General features: G+C 41.5%; 1 protein-coding gene across 2 annotated transcripts; it reads right to left on the reverse strand.

The window, feature by feature from the left end:
- Positions 1-6,817: 6,817 nt before the first annotated feature.
- Positions 6,818-17,790, reverse strand: ATP5MJ (ATP synthase membrane subunit j). Of its 2 annotated transcripts, XM_089522648.1 has the most exons (5): positions 17,668-17,790; positions 11,213-11,281; positions 10,435-10,558; positions 8,214-8,240; positions 6,818-6,994 (listed from the first exon to the last, which is right to left on the reverse strand). In XM_089522648.1, the coding sequence occupies exons 2-5, from the start codon at positions 11,219-11,221 to the stop codon at positions 6,972-6,974; spliced, it is 183 nt and encodes a 60-aa protein (XP_089378774.1). In that variant the 5' UTR covers positions 11,222-11,281; positions 17,668-17,790; the 3' UTR covers positions 6,818-6,971. The 2 variants fall into 2 exon arrangements, with proteins under 2 accessions (XP_089378774.1, XP_089378776.1); XM_089522650.1 differs by lacking the exon at positions 11,213-11,281 and having other exon boundaries at positions 17,668-17,788.
- Positions 17,791-19,735: the final 1,945 nt, after the last annotated feature.

Raw genomic sequence — 19,735 nt, forward strand, 5'->3', positions numbered from 1 at the left:
ATTTCAGTCTTCTGTCCAGAAGGAATTTCAAAATGTCCTCCATGACTGAGAAACATGAATTTGAATTTATATACATGTTTTTAGCTTTTATTTCATAATGTCCTACATTTTTATTGACTGTCCTACATTCTGGAGTGCCTTGTCCTCCTTTGCAGTTATGGCATCTGGTCATCCTGCTTTCTGAAGTTTAAATTATATCACAGTTTATCTCAAGAACTGACTTTCTTTTTTCATAAAGCAAATTAGTCTCCTTCTCAGAAAGAATTTATCATGTATTTATGTTTGACAACATGTTTAGAGCATGAATAATTGGAAAACCTTAAATGGCCTGTCTCTTTCTCGGTGAATAGGGTTGATAGCATCAGATAGATAGCAATATTTTTAGCAATATTAACTGAAGGAGTAACAATTACTAGGGGCAACCAAGACCACTGTAAATTCTATAGTAAATATTAGAGGCTTATTAGTTATGCAAATGAAAATGCCAGTCTTTTCTTTCCCTACTTCTCACATATTGATATTTTGAGAGATACTGTGTCCTTATGTCAACTGGAGATTTTTAAAATGGATAGTTATGAGCAAAAAAAAAAGTGACAAATCACTGTACTGGATATGAGATGCATTGTTTGTTGGTTATGTTTGCTATTATCAAATCTTTAAAATATTACTAATTAATAGAACTGGAAATAATCTGGTAACCAATGAAATTAATTTAATAGATGCTCTAATTGTTTTCTGTAACTACTCCAGTTAACAGTCTGGCTGCAGCATTTTGAACCAACTGATGTTGTTAAACCTTCTTGAAAGCAGTCTCACATAGGCACTATAATGGTTTGTAAATGTTTATTCAAAGAAGGAAACCTCTATGTCATTTGACCAAGCAATAGCTAACTGATCAATGAAGTAAGAATATGGACACTGTCCCATCTGCATGTAGCTCATGCCTACTGTCTTGCTTTCACTTGACTTGCTGTTGTGTACCTTCAAGAGATTCCTGACTTATGGTGATCCTAAGATGCCTATCATGGGCTTTGTGGGCAAGTTTCTTCAGAGAGGGTTTGTAATTGCCATCCTCTGAGGCTGAGAGTGTGACTTGCCCAAGTGGGTTTCCATGGCCAATCCAGGATTCAAACCCTGGTCTCCAGAGTCATAGTGCAACACTCAAACCATTATGCCATGCTGACTAGGCTCTCCAAATACTAGTTCAGCTCTTGGCTGCCTGGTTCCAGTAATTTGTTGTTGTTATTGTGTATGCTTTCAAGTCATTTCTGACTTATGGAGACCCTAAGGTGAACCTATCATGGGGTTTTCTTGGCTAGATTAGTTCAGAGGAGGTTTGCCAATGCTTTCTTCTCGGGCATAGAGCATATGACTTGCCCAAGGTCACCCAGTGGGTTTTCATGGCTGAGTGAAGATTCAGATTCTGTTCTCCAGTGTCATAGTCCATCGCTATGCCATGCTGCATTTCCTCCGAATGCTTGTAACACCATGCTAGAAAATTCCAAATAATCTGTCCCAGTGGGATCATGTAGGTAAATAATAGCGATGACAAAGCTGAAGCCTGTGAAGCTCCCTCCGCACACCCACAGGCCAGCTGCCATGTGGCAGAGCAATTATCCCAGTGGTTATGTTGGGGTTAATACACTGTACAAACCGGGGTCTCCTTCAGTGCTCATGAGAGGCATTTTTCGCAATCTGTTTACATAATGGCTTTACATCCTGAAATGTACAGGAATTTACATCTTACTGTCAGCCCAAAATGCTCCCAGTGGCTTAAGGCAGGAAATTAAATTTACCTTATCCAGCTGATTCTAGGGGTGAACAGAACTAGGAAGACTGGAATATTCCCCCTCCAAACTGATTCCACTACATTTTAGCACAACTGCTTAAAGATCAGAGGCTTAATCCCCCCATTTAATACAAAAGACAAATAAATAAATATCTAAATCAGCTCAGCACCTTACACAATCACAATGGAAGTAGTCCAAGCACAGGAAGGGGGGCTGGGTTCAAAATCACTATGGAAATCTAGTGTGTGTGTGTGTGTGTGTATAGATATATATTCATGCACAGTAATTATATAATGTTTGAACCTGGGTTTTGTTAAATGTGTTTCCTTCCTATTAAGATGAAACTCGTGCCACTAAGTTGGATGCCAAACAGCTGAAGGTCAAACCTGTTTGTAAAAGCTAAATACGCATAGTAACTTTATTACTCAAGAAGACCTTAGGGAAGGAAGAACAGAATGCAATGTAATTATGTTCAAAGAATGATAGCAAGCTTTGGGTCTACTGTGATTCTCAAATGTCACTAGATTGTTACTTTAGTGCAGGAACTCTCAGATAGCAGATAGAGTCCCACTGGTGGATACAGAGAGCTTTATGGACATTATCTTACAGACAACAGAGACTGTCAATGCTGTCAAGGCTTCATCTGCTTAATTTCTGGGTTGTGCCGTGTGAAATGTCCCCAGCGTATTTTCAGAAAAAGGTTAAACAAACTGTATTTCTAATAAACAAAGGATATAAAGCTGTTTAAATCATGAATTGCATATCAGAGAACCAAGCAGACTTTGGCATACCTCTCTGTGTATTCTTTGTTCCTGGTTTGTTTCTCTCCAGCCAATTTTTGCTAGCTGCTGATTCACAGTAGGCAGCAAAAAAGACAAGCCAAAGTTTCAGGTTTGGGCATTATGACTTTGGAGGTCTTTAAACAGAGGGTGGATGGCCATCTGTCGGAGTGCTTTGAGTTCCTGCATGGCAGGGGGTTGGACTGGATGGGCCTTGTGATCTCTTCCAACTCTATGATTCTCTGATAAACCATAGTTTATAGTGGCATGGGCCACACTTTTCTCAGCACATCATATTTTAACCCAGTAGTTCCCAAACCATTGTCCGTCAGGTCTTTTGGACTATAGCTCCCAGATGTTCAGCCACTGTGACCAATGGTCAGGGATTCTGGAGCTGAAATCCAAAACACCTGGAGAACAAGAGTTTGGGAACCACTGTTTTAACCTCCTCATATTTTTGCTGGACTTTTTTTTGGACACCTGCTGGAGACACTTTTGCTTAGTGGTTCCTAGCCTTTGGTCCTCCAAGATATTTTGGATTTCAGCTCCCATAATTCCTGACTATCAGCCAAGTTGGCTGAGGCTTCTGGGGTCTGAAGTCCAAAAAAAATGGAAGACTGAAGGTTAGGGACCATTCCTTTTTAGCTGGAGCTCCTGCACTGAGCAGGGTGTTAGACTGGATGGTCCCATGAAGCCTCTTCCAACACTTTGATTCTAAGACTATATGATTCTATGGACCACCTATTAGATCTTTTGGTGATATGGAGTAGTTTGGCAAGAATTTCTGTCTCCCAGCAATTTAGTGATGAGAACAACAGAATGACTCTTCAAGAAGTGTGGAAAGATTGTGCACTCCCTCCACTTCCAGTATTCAAATCAGATTCTTCCATTTAGGAATCCTTCAATTTTGAATGTGCTATAATTTAAACCTGGTTCAGGCTGTTAAATCCTGAGGTTCTGGTTCAATGCATAAGAGATTCTGTAATCCTGATCTCTCCTGATTTAGTTTATGAAAGAGCCAGCATTCAGAAGTGAAATTACTGCATCTAATATTTTATTCACTGCCATCACTCCGTCTGGGGAGAATGAGACCAGCCTGCAGAAATGACTCTGTTCAATACTCACAATAGCCTTTTCTACTCACAACCACTCTTCTCCAAACCTGCTGCTCTTTTATTTTAAACTTGAGATCCCACATACAGAAGCTTGTGACTTCACCCATTGCTGCTACATCATGACAAAGAGCACTTGAGAATTTGCTTTAATATAAAATCTAATCTACAAAATTCACTATGGGAAAAGAAACAAGATGGCCAGATTGGAACAGGTGCAACTGGGCCATCTACTAATATAGTTAAGACTGCAGTTTCATGTGTTTACTCAACGTGTTAGAAACACTGAGTCCAATGTGACTATGGCTGTATCTGCATTGCAGAAATAATTCAGTTGGTCACCATTTTAAGTGCCATGAATCAACACTATGGAATTTTGGAAACTGTAAATCTGTGAGACATTTAGCCTTCTTTGTCAGAAAGCTCTAGTGCCACAACAAACTACACTTCCCAGAATTCCATAGCATGGAGTGATGCCAGTTAAAGTGGTGTCAAACAGGATTATGGTCCAAAACACACCGCAGAAACTATCCAGTTTGAGACCATTTTAATTGCCCTGGCTCCATGCTAGAGAATTCTGGGAACTGTAGTTTTGAGACATGTAGCCTTCTCTGTCGGAGAGCTCTGGTGCCACAATAAACTACAATTTCTGGGCTTCCCTTGCTCTGAGCCAGGGAAAGTGGTCTCAAACTGGATTATTTCTGCAGTGTGTTTTGGACCCATTTCTGCAGTGCAGTGCAGCCTTAGTTTGAGAAATGTATATAGTCGCCCCTCCCGATTTGTGGGGAATCCGTTCCGAATCCCATAAATCGGAAAAACTGCAAATATTCAAAGCCCATCGGTTAAAATGGGGATGTGCTCCTGCAGTACACCATTTTGTCTATCCCCATTTTCCATCAACGAAGGAGTGAGACCGTGGACTCCAAGTCTGCGAATGAGGAGGAACGGGTGTATAGGATTGGGCTCAAGGGCTCCCTTTACTACCTTTTGACCAGGATTGACATTAGAAGATAAAAATCCTCAGTAAGAGGGCCAGATGAAAAACAGAAAGAGTTCCTGCACTTGTAACAGTAGAGTAGAAGAATTTAATCAGGCTTCTCATTTGAACTTAAGTGGAATCACTCCTTTTCTATGAAGATGTGAAACCATGGGAAAAAACTGGGAGAACTCAGTTAAAAATGTTTTTTTCTGGAAAAGCTGAAAAAAGGGATTATGGAATTTTTTTAGAATGATGAATTTTTAAAACAAGATGTTCACATATCTATATTTGCTGTTACCAAACCATATCTAAATACAATAAAAAAGGTAAGATTTTTATGTAAGACTAGATACATTCAAATCATTGCAATTCCTAGTCTGGCTTTCTTTTTCTCATTCCTTTTTATGGGTGTTACATCTGCTTGGTGCTATGGAGAACTAGAGGCAACACAATAATGTTTTTGTTGTATTCATGTTGTAAGTTTCTTCTGTCTGTTTGTCTGCTCTTCACTCTCAAACTTTAAGAAACTCTGTATAGTTCAAGTCTTCCTTGAAGCTCCATTTATAAGAAAATCTTTTTTTAAAAAACATGCCACTCAGTTTCAATTTATAATTATATTAAAAATAATTTGTTGAGAATGTATCACGCATAATTTTATGTGAAATCGTAACACATAAAACCTTCTATGTTCCTAAAGGAACACATTGCCATTCACTCTGTAAAGGGTAGTGATACTGCATTTTTCAATTTCTGTAAATTTCCACTTTTTCTTGAAGGAAAAATGTCCCCACTATTGCTTTTACATTTCCAGCAATTTTACATCACTGCTCTTGTACCTAAATCAAGAGGCAACACCACTTCCAATTTTATTTTATATTTGTTAATTCATTACATTTATACACTATATAATAGCCAAAGCTGAATCCAAGTCTTCAGAATCAGCAGGCTACCAGAGTCGACTGGGAAATAAACAAAGCCTAGGTAACATGGGGTCAAACAACAACCCTCCAGGTATACAATTAATTTGTGTCAAACACAAATGGAGAGAAAACAAAGAGAAATTCACTGTAGTGGCTGAGCTGGTAGTAGAAAGCTTTGAGTTTGCCATAATTAAAATCCTGACTTTCTAGTTCTCGGAGGAAGCTCATAAAACCTCACTGCCTATTCTATAAATGCTTTTTTCTGTTTACTTGCTTTTAATTGCAAGAGCTTTTATACTACAGTATGAAGAGGTTTTGTGGGGGATTAACTGTTAATATTTAATTTCTTCCATCTGCCAACTTTGTAATCAAGAAATCAAAGCTTAGGGAAAATCTCCAATCCCACTTGTTTCCTTTTGAACAGATTTACAAACTGAGAATACAGATGCAACATGTAGACTTCTTTTTTTGGAAGGTTTCACTTCAGGCACCATGCTCTATGAGACCATACAGCAGTGAGGCCTGGGTCCAATCTTCGACGCTCGTTCCTTTGTAACTATATCAGCAACCCAGAATTCTGGCAAACAGAAATGAACATTATTGAGAACTGTGCTATTATTGTCTGATTCAAACTTGATGGCACCTTTGAATTTTGCTTATTAATTGGGCAATTCTTTGTCACGGGTGGCCAAGTGAAACCTAAAGCTGCTTTTGTTATCCTGAACCCCTCCTGACTCTTTGGACCATACTTTTTCACACCCAAAGGATTTTGTTAAATAGGGGTTGGTATCATGATTTTAATGTTTGTAATTTTATACTGTTTTTATGTGATGTTTTAATTGTTTTATTGCAATATGTTTTTAAAGAGCTTTTATTTGTGAGCCACCTCTCTAGGAGGAAAGTGGCATAGAAATTAATTAATTAAATAAATATAAAATAACCCTTAAAATCTCCAGGAGTGGTTGGTTATTCATCTTTTAAACAGGCTACTGGGACCTTCTGCTCTGTTTAATGGCAGAAATAGACTCCCAGCAGGTTCCAGTGGCTAAAATATTGGCCCTTGCATCTACCACAGTTCCCCATACCTGTTTTAAGAACTTGTGAAGTAGAAGTGATAAAATTGATAGATTAATAGAAATAAGAAAAAAATTCATATGAATAAAAAATGTTGATCATTTCTACAAGTTGCACATGGCTGGAAGTAATGTAGATTACACTAATAATATACTCAGCACACTTTTGAGCAACGTCTTTATTTAGTCCTTGAAAGATGACAGATTAACACTGTTCTAAGGCTGTACATTGCTTACAGTACAACTAATTCCCCATGGTGGCAGCATGATTCATCTATAGCCAAGATGGTGGTTCACCAAACGCATACTGAGAAACTTCTAATGATGGCCAGAAGAGTGTTCTGAAATAAATACAAATAATCTTAATTTGGTCAAGCAAAAAGCAATGTGAGCAAGACAACTGCACCCTACCATCAGCTGCCTTAGAAGGAATGGAAAATGTTGTGGATTAGTAAAGTAAATTGGAACAAATTTTTATCTCTACTACTTTTGATGACAATACATATATAACTTGCTAACAGTTCTGACTGTACTTACAGAAAACACAGCAGTGTTAATTAATTTTTCTAGCAAGCTTCCCCTCTTACTTGCTAATTATGTTTAAGAGAAACCAACTTTCATTCCACAAGTACAGTGGGCCCTTGTTATACACTGGGGTTTGGTTCCAAGATCCCCCGTGGATAACAAAATCCGTGTATGCTCAAGTCCCATTAAATATAATGACATAGCAAAATGGTGTCCCTTATAAAAAATGGAAAATCAAGGTTTGATATTTGAAATTTATACTTTTTGGGAACATTTTCAAACCGTGTATGCTTGAATCCGTGTATAAAAAATCAGTGTATAAGAAGGGCCGACTGTATATTCCTAGAAAGACAGTCAGATCTAGATATTCTCCTACACATACAACCTGCTATAATCTAGGCAGATGACAGCACAATCATAAGCACTTTTAACTGGAAGTTTCACTGGATTCAGAGGCTTAATTCCTAGTAAGTGCGCTTAGAACTGCAGCCTAAAGATGTGATTTACACTTCTGTTACACTGACATATTCCCCTCCACTGCGAGAACAGGTAGATAAACAATAGTTTATAGAGCACGCCTATAAAAGATTCTAAAACAAAGTTTTAACCATTTGGATAATAAAGTATGTCACAAGTAGAACTTTAAATATAATGGACAGGATTTAAGTCCAAGAAACAGGCCTGGAAGTGGTCTTCCTTATCCACTTCTATGACAGTTACTTCCAAATGCATCACACTGTAGTTCTCCTCTGTCTAGGCTCCTAGCATTACAACCTATGCCATTTTACAGGTTTCATCAAACCACGAGGCAGTATTTTGTGGGCTTGCTGTGGGGCAGAGAGGAGATGGAAACTCACTTCTATCAGCCTTTCTACATGCATCTGAATCTGGATCCAAACTAACATGTACAAGCCCATTACAGGTAGTTGCTAACATTAGTTGCTAAGTGGTCTTTATGGAGTGAACCTGATTTGATTTTAATACCAATAATGATTAATGTACCTATTTCGCATCATACATATAGTCAGTACTTACTTTTACTGTCTTCCACTGACTTTTTACCTAAAAAAACCCAGATATAACAAATTAAAAATGCTCAGTATTGTATATCCTGATGAATTTAGATTAACTGAAAATGTCAGAATAAAGCCACATTTCAAACCTGATTATGACATCTACCGTATAGTGCAGTGGTGGAAAACCTTTTAGAGTCCGAGTGCCCAAACTGCAACCCAAACCCACTTATTTATTGCAAAGTGCCACATCCCTCTGGATTTCTAATGACAAACTCTAGTGAAGTATGTGTTGGGATGATGGTGTGTGTGCCCACAGAGAGGGCTCTGAGTGCCACCTCTGGCATGCGTGCCATAGGTTCGCCATCACTGGTATAGTGAATTCAATGTCCACTTTCTGGTGATTTGTAAATGTGGTTGGTGTTTATCAGTTTAGATTCTTAATAAAGTTACAAGACAATGAAGAGCAATCAAGGAATAAACTCCTATGACCTTCAGATTTCTTTTAGCATACATATGCAAAACACTGGGCCACAACACATTTTGACAACTTTTCAAAGAATCAATGGGAAAATACTGTACAACAGGTTTATAAACAGAAACATAGAAAACCCATGAAAATGTTGATAAATTTATGGATATTTACTTTACATTCTACAGTAGATTCTTTAAATAGTACTGTTGTTGTTGTGTGCCTTCAAGTCATTTCTGACTTATGTTGATCCTAAGGCAAACCTATCATGGGTTTTTCTTGAAAAATTTCTTCAGAAGGGGTTTGCCATTGCCATCCTCTGAGGCTGGGAGAATGTGATTTGGTCAAAGTCACTCAGTGGGTTTCATGGCTCAGCAGGGATTTGAACCCTTGTCTTCAGAGTCATAGCCCAACACTCAAGCCAAAATTGTATTATAACACAATAAATTATCAAAATATAGCATTAATACAGTACAAGACAAAAAGTGGAAACATGGATCCCTGGTGGCACAGTGGTTAAATGCCTGTACTGCAGCCATTCACTCAAAACCACAAGGTTGCGGGTTCAAGACCAGCAAAAGGGCCCAAGCTCGACTCAGGCTTGCATCCTTCCGAGGTCGCTAAAATGAATACCCAGACTGTTGGGGGCAAATTAGCTTACTTGCTGTTCACCGCTATGATCTTTGGAATAGCGGTATATAAATAAAACAAATTATTATCTATCTATCTATCTATCTATCTATCTATCTATCTTTTGTGACAGAAATTTGAACTTTGCCCTGGGCCTATTAGAGTGTATTACAGCTGGCCCTTGGTATCCCCAGGGGATCCATTCCAGACCCCTTGCTGATACCAAAATCCACGGATGCTCAAGGTCCATTGACCCCAATGGTGGTGCATACACACAGCCATGCCACCACTGGGGACAATGGGACTGGAGTCTTCCCTCCCTCTTCCTTCCTTCCCCCTCCCAGACGTCTGCTCCAGGCTTGGCTTTAGAAGTGTAGGCTGGAGCCCCGTCGACCAGAGGGAGCCAGAGCTGGCACCAGGGCTTAGGTCTCGGAGCCTGGAGGTTCTGTCATGGGTGTTGGGCCTGGGGTGTGTGGCTCTGAGGCCCAAGCCCCGCTCTGGCTACCTCCAACCAACAGGACATCAGCTTCTGCCTGCAAACTGCCCCTGAAGCCAAGCCCAGGGAAGAGGCCTTGGAGGGGGAGGAAGCAGGAAGAGTGGAAGGAAGGCAGGAAGGAAGGCCATTATTATCCCCAATGGCTGCATGGCTGCGTGCATACACCGTCATTGGGGACAGTGTGGGCTTGCCATCCGCAGATGCTCAAATCTGTGAATGGCAAGTCCATGGATACTGAGGTCCTACTGTATTAAACTGACACCTTTTACAGAATGTGATGCTTTCATGGGATCAAGGTTAAAGAAAGAGATCCCAATGCAAGGTTGGAACAAGTCGTCTTGGAATATGGCTCATGGTGGAATCCCTTAGAATTCAATCCACAATATTACTATGCCTGTTAAGATTACAGTTTATATAAAGTGATTTATATTGTATTCAAGCTAATCATTTTGTTCGTTAATTTGCATTTAGGTAAATGAAAACATCTTCCAAATGAAAATTGTATACATGTAACTGTGAACTTGGCTCTATTGTATGCTTTGACTTTGGAACTCATTGCAATTACGGTTCTGTCTAGCATAAATCCGAAGCCAATATTAGCTCATAGGTGTAAATGAAGTTTGCAAATGAACACTTGAAACTTACCTCCATAAGAGATTTTGTAGTAGACATAGCCAGTTAAGATGATACCAACCCATAGTTCTTGGAAAACCTGAGTGTGGTAAATCTTGTGGGTGTCCCACCATCTTGAAACAGCACTCCTGAACATCTAAGAGATGGAACAGAAGGGTAAGTATTTTGAAGTCAAACAATGTTTTGTTTCAGTTACACAGGTCTTGTTTTTGAGAAGTTAAGGTCCCAAATCAGCAGTTACGTAAGTCTCGTTATAAACTAGTGCTTAAGAGCAAAAGTGTGTCTAATGATATCTCCAAATGATCAAGGTTTACTTTCAAATCCGCCCCCCTCCCCCAAAGATGTTGTTTCTAACTGAGGATGTATGGGAGCTCTCACATTTTGCTGGAAGTTCTGTCACTGAAACATTTGATTTGTGATGTGAAGTCAAAGGCTTTCATGGCTGGCATCCATGGTGTTTTGTGGGTTTTTCGGGCTATGTGGCATGTTCTAGAAGAGTTTCTTCCTGACATTTCGCCAGCATCTGTGGTTGGCATTTGATTTGTGACATTTAGAGATGAGTGTCTGATGCATAGAGACAGCTTTAATGTGGACGTGGAAGGATAATTGAGAAAAGATCTTGGCCACTGCTGATGAAGAATCCTTCCAACAGCTGTTAAATAACACTTTCATGTTCTGTTTGCTCATCTGGGTATGAAATACTCTAAAGTGCCACCTTATTAGAAAGTCAGTGTAGAAAGTATAGTTACAAAAAGAAGAAATTGATCTAGCATGTGGCCATAACGCCCACCTGATACATCTTCTTTGACAGTACTCAGTCTGTTAGGAATCACACCTTTCTATTCAGCTGGACTCTGGGCTGGTGGGAAGGGAGGAGTGCATATAAAATAGTTGTTTAGCCATTGAACTGGAATTTACTTATTTCATACAATCACAGAATCTTAATAGAGTTGGATGGGACTGCAAGGGTCATCTAGTCCAACCCATCATGTAGGAATTCACAACTATAACACTCCTCCATGATACCCATTCAATGTCTTAAAAGTTCTCCAATGAAGGAGAGGCCATCACACTCTGAGGCAGGCATTTCACTGCTGAAGAGATTTTATGATCTGGAGGTTCTTCCTAATGTTAAGATGGAAAATATACCATATATACTTGACTATAAGTTGAAAAATTTATGTCCCAAAATGAACTCCAAAATCATGGGTAGACTTATGTACAGGGCAATGAGTTAATGCTATTAAATTTCTTGAAAGAAGTGCCCACCTTTCTCTTTAGCCTTGTAATGGCTCCCTGTTTGAAGCCCCAGCACCCACTCTCCTCTCTGTGTGTGTGTGTGTGTGTTTCCCTCTCAGCCTTCCCGCGCAGCCAGAGCTAAACTGCTGCTGAGGAAAGGAACACACAGAAAGTATGCCCTGACTTGTACCCCGTTTTGCCTGGAAGTCTTGGGGGTGAAAAGCAGAGAGAGAGAAAGGCCTGTCCTCTATTTTTGCAAGTCATGAGCCTTGGAAGTCCTGGGGGTGAAAAGCTGAGAGAAAGGTCTGCCCTCTATTTTTGCAAGCCCCGAACCTTGGGAGTCCTGGGCGTGAAAGGCAGAGAGAGAGAGAGAGAGAGAGAGAGAGAGAGAGAGAGAGGGAGGGAGGGAGGGAGGGAGGGAGGGAGGGAGGGAGGTCCTCTATTTTTGCAAGCCCTGAACCTTGGAGTCCTGAGGGTGAAAGGCAGAGAAAGGTCTTCTATTTTTGCAAGCTATGAGCCTTGGAGTCCTGGGGGTGAAAGGCAGAGAGAGAGAAAGGTCTGTCCTCCTTTTCACAAGCCATGAGCCTTTGAGATGCTTCTGGTAAGGGGAAGTGTGTGTGTGCGCGTGCATGTGCGCCGAGGTTTGTTTCCCCTTTCCCTTGCCAAGACTGATGCTTGGGAGAGGTCCAGAGAGGGAGCTATAGGGAGGGAAGTGGTGCTTTGTTTCCCCCCTTTAGATCTTTTGTAACATCCTTGTGTTTGCCCCTCGACTTACCCATGGGTCATATCAAAATCCATGATTTTGGATCCAAAAACTGCCCTCGACTTGTACATGAGGTCGACTTATACATTAGTATATACGGTACTTGTAATTTGAATCTACTGGTTTCTGTCCTAGTCTTTGGAAGAAACCATGCTTGCTATAATTTATATATGGTATTCTTTCAGACATTTAAATATGGCTATCATCGCTCCCAGTCTTCTCTTCCCAAAGCTAAACATATCTCCAAGCCATTCCTATAGTGCTTCCCTCCCAGAATTTTTACCAACTTCATCACTTCTCTCTTCCTCCTCTAAGTTTTAAGCTATTCTTATTTATGCCACACGTGCAAGAAACAGCAGGCAGAAATTCAAACCAAGCCCAAATTGACTGATCCCACATATTTTACAGCTTCCTTAAGCAAATCAAGGGTCGTCTGGTCTAGAATTCTGTTTCCAAAAGTGAACAGATGGATGGCTCTGGAATGCTGAGAAGCAGGACACAGTCAAGTTATTGCTTTAAACAGATGTATAATTTTTTCTGCAGTTTGCAAATGTTTCTTGAGAATTCATTGACTTACTTGTAGAGCAGATTTAGAAAGTAAAGTGCTTATCCCAATATACACTGATTTAAGGTTATGTTTGATATGTTTAATTCTATGGGTGATGCTTTTAATGATTCTATGTAATAACAACATAGAATCATAGAATCATAGAGTTGGAAGAGACCACTAGGGCCATCCAGTCCAACCCCCCTGCCATGCAGGAAATCACAATCAAAGCATCCCCGACAGATGGCCATCCAGCCTCTGTTTGAGGATCTCTAAGGAAGGAGACTCCACCACACTCCGAGGGAGTGTGTTCCATTGTCGGACAGCCCTTACTGTCAAGAAGTTCCTCCTGAGGTTAAGGTGGAATCTCTTTTCCTGGAGCTTGCATCCACTGCTCCAGGTCCTAGTCTCTGGAGCAGCAGAAAACAAGCTTGCTCCCTCCTCAATATGACATCCCTTCAAGTATTTCAACAGGGCTATCATATCACCTCTTAACCTTCTTTTCTCCAGGCTAAACATCCCCAGCTCCCTAAGTCGTTCCTCATAGGACATGGTTTCCAGACCTTTCACCATTTTAGTCGCCCTCCTTTGGACACGCTCCAGTTTCTCAACATCCTTTTTAAATTGTGGTGCCCAGAACTGGACACAATATTCCAGGTGGGGCCTGACCAAAGCAGAATACAGTGGCACTATTACTTCTCTTGATCTAGACACTATACTTCTATTGATGCAGCCTAAAATTGCATTGGCCTTTTTAGCTGCCGCATCACACTGTTGACTCATATTCAACTTATGGTCTACTTGGACTCCTACAACAACAACAACAAAACCAAACCAACCAAACAAAAAACCTGCATTATTAGATCTAGGATCTCTCTCATTCAGCATCCTGTTTGCCACATGCTTGCAGAGGCATACAAAAAAGGGCTAAAACCATTAATCTTCCTCATTACAGCCCCCAACAGCCAGCCTATACCAGCTCTATTTATTCATTTTGACTACAGGTTGAGTATCCCTTATCTTGAAATCTGGAAGACTCCAAAATTGTCCACACGAGTGGCTGTGTTAGTGGCACCTTAGTTTTCTGATAGGTCAGAGTACACAACATTTATTTCATGTACAAAATTACTGAAAATATTGCGTATAAAATTACCTTCAGGCTATGCTTATAAGCGGTATACAAAACTTAAATGAATTTCATGTTTAGGGTTGGGTCCCATCAATATTCCCAATTCAAAAATAAAAGTAAAATAAAATTCTGGAATCCAAAACACTTCTGTTCTCAAGCATTTAGGACGGGGGGGGGGGGGGGGGCGTGCGTTTCTACCTGTAATAGTACATAATCTTTAACAACAAAAGGACCAGTCGACACCTCATCTTGTGGCATTAAGTTCCATTTGCTCTAAGACTGCATCATTATTCCCATTTAATCAGAAATAGGCCCCCCTGAACCCAGAAAAAAATAACTCTGGGTGTAAATAGGGGTTAACACTGCACTGTAAAGAAAAGGAATGGGTCCTGATTCACTTCTCTCATTCCCTCTCCAACCCTTTTCTACCTACAAGAACAATTACTGCCACTGTGCCAGTAAGGAAATTCTGGGTCCTCCTGAATTAGTCAAACTACAACTCCCATCATCCTTCAAATTTGGCTATGCTAGCCTAGGCTCTCCAGATGTTATGTGCAGCCATCATCATCACCACTGGGCAATGCTGGTTAGGGCTTCTCTGAGTTGCAGTTCAACATCTGCAGGATCATAAGTTAAACAAAGCAATAATGGAGACGCTATGTGGCTGCTACCACACTGCAGCACCAAAGAAGTTTTACACTGCTGTAACTGCTATGGCTCCATCCTATGTAATCCTGGGATTTGTAGTTTGCTGTGGCACCAGATATATTCAGTGGTATCACTTGGGCTGCCATCACTGGGAGTGGTAACTCATGGTGTCCCCCCCCCCCCTTGACCTCCTCCTTTACCACACCATACAGAATCCCTAGAAATGCTTTTTGTACTAATGTTTATTTGTTCATCCTAGTTCCCTTATATTACTGAATGTAATGGCAATAGTTGTGACATAAACAACTTTGTTGTTGCTAATTGCCCTCACGTTGACTTGGACTCATGGCAACTCTGTGGATGAGACATCTCCAAGACTCCCTGTCCTCCATTGCTCTGTTTAGATCCTGCAAACCCAGGCCTGTGTCCTCCTTGAATGAGCATATTACTCTGATGTGCGATCTTCCTCTTATTACCAACTTCTACTTTTCCTTGCATTATTGTCTTTTCTAATGAACCATGCCTTCTCATGATGTGGGCTCAATTTAATCATCTTGGATATACAGTTGGTTCCCTGTATCCACAGATTCATTACCCACGGCTTATAGTCACCCCTCTGTTTTCGCAGACTCGGAATCTGCGTCCCTTGACCGTTTTCAGGCGGCAAAAGGAGGGGGACAAAATGGGGTGTGTGCCACCATTCAAGCCAATGGGGCTTGAATATAGACAATTTTCCATTTTCGCATGTGGGGGGGGGGGGGGTGTCCGGAACGGATCCCCTGTGAAAACGGAGGGGCAACTGTGTGTGTGTGTGTGTGTGTGTGTGTATACACACACACACGCTCCAAAAGGCAAATATTGATTTTATCATTTTTATAAGGGACACCGTTTAACTATCCCATTCTACATAATCGGACTTGAGCATCCACAATTTTTGGTTTCCACAGTGGATCCTGGAACCAAACCCCAGTGAATATTGAGGGCTTAAGTACTAATGTTATTCATAAATTGTAATTCCTGTACATAACTGAATGTAACGGCAGTAGTTGTTGCATTAACAGTTGTTGCTGCTGCTGCTGTTGTGCTCCTTCAAGTCATTTCCAACTTATGGTGACCCTAAGGAGAACCTTCACTGGATTTCCTTGGCAGGTTTCTTCAGAGAGGATTTGCCATTGACATCCTCTGAGCCTGAGAGACAAATACAACAGCAAAGGAGAAGGGAAGGGCAATTGGGAAGGGGATCACGTTCAGCAGCTGCTAGGCCTGGTGGAGCTGTGCCTGCCTCTTCTCTCACTTCAAGGCCAGGGTTATATAGCAGTTATGATAGAGGAAGGGCCTTTTATCTGTCTCTGGGACTAGGCATGGAGGACTCTGGGGGCTCAGGCCAAAGCAAACTGTTGCAGCCTTTTCCAGTTTGTCTGTCCTCCCCCCTTAACACATTTTGCTATCTTGACCACACTCTGATATTACTTGGGTCCAAAACACACTGCAGATGCTCTATCTGCCCTGGCTCAATGCTAGTGAATTCTGGAAACTGCAGTTCTGTGAGACATTGAACTGTCTCTGTCAGTGAGCTGTGGTGCTACAATAAACTACAATTCCCAGGATCCCCTACCGCTGAGCCAGGGCAGTTAAAGCGTTCTCAAACTGGATTATTTCTGCAGTGTGTTTTGGCCCTTCCTCTCTTTCTTTTCCTCGGAGGCCAGGGCAGTGGAATGGAGGGAGGGCCCTTCGTCTGTCCTTGGACTTGCCATAGTGGAGCTCAGCCTATGTTGGCACTATCATCGAGAGTCAATGTGGTGTAGTGTTTCTGAGCACTGGACTAGGGCTCTGGAGGACCAGTGTTCGAATCCCAGCTAAGCCACAGAAACCCACTTGGGCAAGTCACACTCTCTCGGCCTCAGAGGATGGCCACGGCAAACCCAGATGGCCACTCTATTCTGACTTAATCAAGCCCCACCTGGAATACTGTGCCCAGTTCTGGACACCTCCATTCAAAAAGGACGCTGAGAAACAGGAGCACGTCCAAAGAAGGGCAACTAAAATGGTGAAGGGTCTGGAAACCATGAAGCCCTATGAGGAATGACTTAGGGAACTCGGATGTTCAGCCTGGAGAAGAGAAGGTTAAGAGGTGATATGATAGCCCTGTTTAAATCTTTGAAATGATGTCATATTGAGGAGGGAGCAAGCTTGTTTTCTGCTGCTCCAGAGAACAGGACAAGGAGCAATGGATGCAAGCTCCAGGAAAAGAGATTCCAGCTCAACATGAGGAGGAACTTCCTGAGAGTGAGGGCTGTCCTTTCTTTTCCATTGCTGAGGTGCAGCAGTGTCCATGGCACTCCCTCAGTTAGAGAAACTTAAAGGTGACACCATCTGTCTCCAGGGAAACGAAGATAAGAGATAAAGGGATAAAAGACTGTATGTAGGAAACTCAAAACTTGGATAGTACTACACCTCAGCAGCCAAAAAGAAAGGAGCATCTACCTATATATGTCAATAATATATATATATATATATATATATATATATATTCACACACACATATATAATAAAAGTAAGGAGTATCGATATACATCCATACAAAGGAATATATCTATACATGTGAATTATATATTTATAGACACACACATACTTTATTACATTCGTTTCCCTGTCTCTGGTGAAGTGCCACGATGTTCAGTGATGGCTCTGACTCTATACCTCTCTGTTGCTGCTACTGTTTGTAGTGTGCCTCTAAGCGCCCTCTGGCTCATGGCGCCCCTGCGGGCGGTCTCTCTTCCTGGGGTTTCCTGGGCAGGATTTCCCCAGAGGAGGCCGGCTGCCTTGCCTTCCGCTCAGGCGGAGAGAGCGTGGCTTCTTGCCCAAGGGGCACCCATTCCTCTCTCTAACGGGGCGAGAGCCTCTCCCAAGCGGACCCACCTCGAAGCCCGAGGACCAGCGAAGGTCACAATGCTCTCCAAGCGGCTACCGCTTCCACCGACGCTGCTCTTGCTGCTGCTCTTGCCTCAGGTCGTCGCCAGGCTTGTCGGGAAAGGAACCAGCGCGCATGCGCGGCTGGCGGCCCAGCTGCCTGCCTAGAGCGCCTCTTCCTGTTTGCAGCGCCCTCTGGCGTGGAGGACTTAGTATGACAATGGGCCTTTCCCCTCCAGATCATATAGGGCTCCTCCCTTCTATATAGGCAGGAAATAAAATAGATACACACGCACATGTAGGGAGATATATCTATCCCTCCATATATAGAGGGGGGAAAGACTATATATATGTGTGTGTGTGTGTATATATATATATATATACACATATATATGCAGAGAGAGACAGAGACACTCATATACATACACACACACACACACACACACACACTCCTCCATATATAGGGGGGACATTATATGTGTGTGTGCAATATACACACCTATCCTCCATATATGTTTTTACTTCATATACATATATATAGAGAGGAAGGCCACACATATAATATATATGTGTGCATCCTCCATATATATATATTTCCTCCATATATATAGAAGGGGGGAAGCACATCTAAATATATATATGTGTGTGTATATATATATTCATATATATATATATATATATAGAGAGAGAGAGAGAGAGAGAGAGAGCTAGGGGGAGAAGGCCATATATATGTGTGTGTATACAGTGTGTATGTATATATTTATATCTTCCATATATATATATATATATTTCCTCCATGTGTGTGTATTATATCCTCCATATATAGCAATAACAATAACATTTCTATACCACTTATCAGTGCACTATCAAGCAGACACTAACCCTCCTCTTTTGCAGACCCTTCCACCCTGAGGCCTGCCATTAGCAACAGAACAATCCACATGCAAATCACTCCTGTCTTTCTTCCAGGCCACACAATATATATATATATACCCAACTCCTTTCCAGGCAAGCATTCTCTGAGGATGCCAGATGCCACAGATGCTGGCGAAACGTCAGGAAGAAACTCTTCCAGAACATGGCCACAGAGCCCCCAAAACCCACAAAAAACTATGGATGCCGGCCATGAAAGCCCTTGACTTCACACTCCCTGAGCGCTTTACAGTGTGTAAGCTAACTGGCCCCATTTCATCTGTGAGCCATCGGAAAGGGAGGGGGGTCCCATTCCAGGAGAAAGGTGGCATATAAGTAAAAGAAAGTGAGAGTGGCATTCTTGGTGTGGAACAGGGCCTAGCTACACAAATGTAAATGCTCTCAGCTGCAGATGAGGGCCATGGCAAACCAGCTCTGAAGAAACTTGCCAGAAAAACATTGTGATAATTGGACTACGACTCTAGGAGACCAGGGTTTGAATCCTGGTTTGGCCATGGAAACCCATTGGGTGATATTGGGCAAGTCATACTCTCTCAGCCTCAGAGGATGGCCATAGCAAACCTCCTCTGAAGAAACCAACCAAGAAAACCTTATCCTCAGGGTTTCACGAACTACAACAAGCTGCTTTTAAAAACAAACAAACATTTATTTATTTTTTAAAATTATATAAACAACTATATACAAAATTATAATCTAAAAATGATAAATTATATAAAAATTACAAAAACAACTATATACAAAACATATTGCGACAATAAAGCAAAATAAAACAATTCCCATCACAACATTGAATTGTGTTGCGGGGGCCCCCTTCTTGGGTCCTGTCCAATGATGCAAGCGGTCATCATTTTAAAGCCCAGTGCTGTCTTTGTGTACATCTAGCCCACAACGTCTGACCAAAGGCAACAAGCTGCTTTTGAAACAGACGTGGCATTTACTTTCCTGCAGCTATGCCCTGTTGGTTGCACACAGCAGAAAAGCTACCCTCTTATTGGATGCATGCATACAATTGCAACAAGGAGGCTGAGAGAGTGTGACTTGCCCAAGGTCACATTTTGTGTGTATGTTGTATTTGTTTGTTCCAGCAGGGATTTGAACCCAGGCCTCCAGAGCTGTAGTCTAAAGGCAGGGGAGTCCTTTTGCT

The sequence above is a fragment of the Sceloporus occidentalis genome, unplaced genomic scaffold (genome assembly GCF_023333645.1).
Source record: "Sceloporus occidentalis isolate IW3139 unplaced genomic scaffold, rSceOcc1.0.p SCAF_4, whole genome shotgun sequence".
Classification (NCBI taxonomy): Eukaryota; Metazoa; Chordata; class Lepidosauria; order Squamata; family Phrynosomatidae; genus Sceloporus; species Sceloporus occidentalis.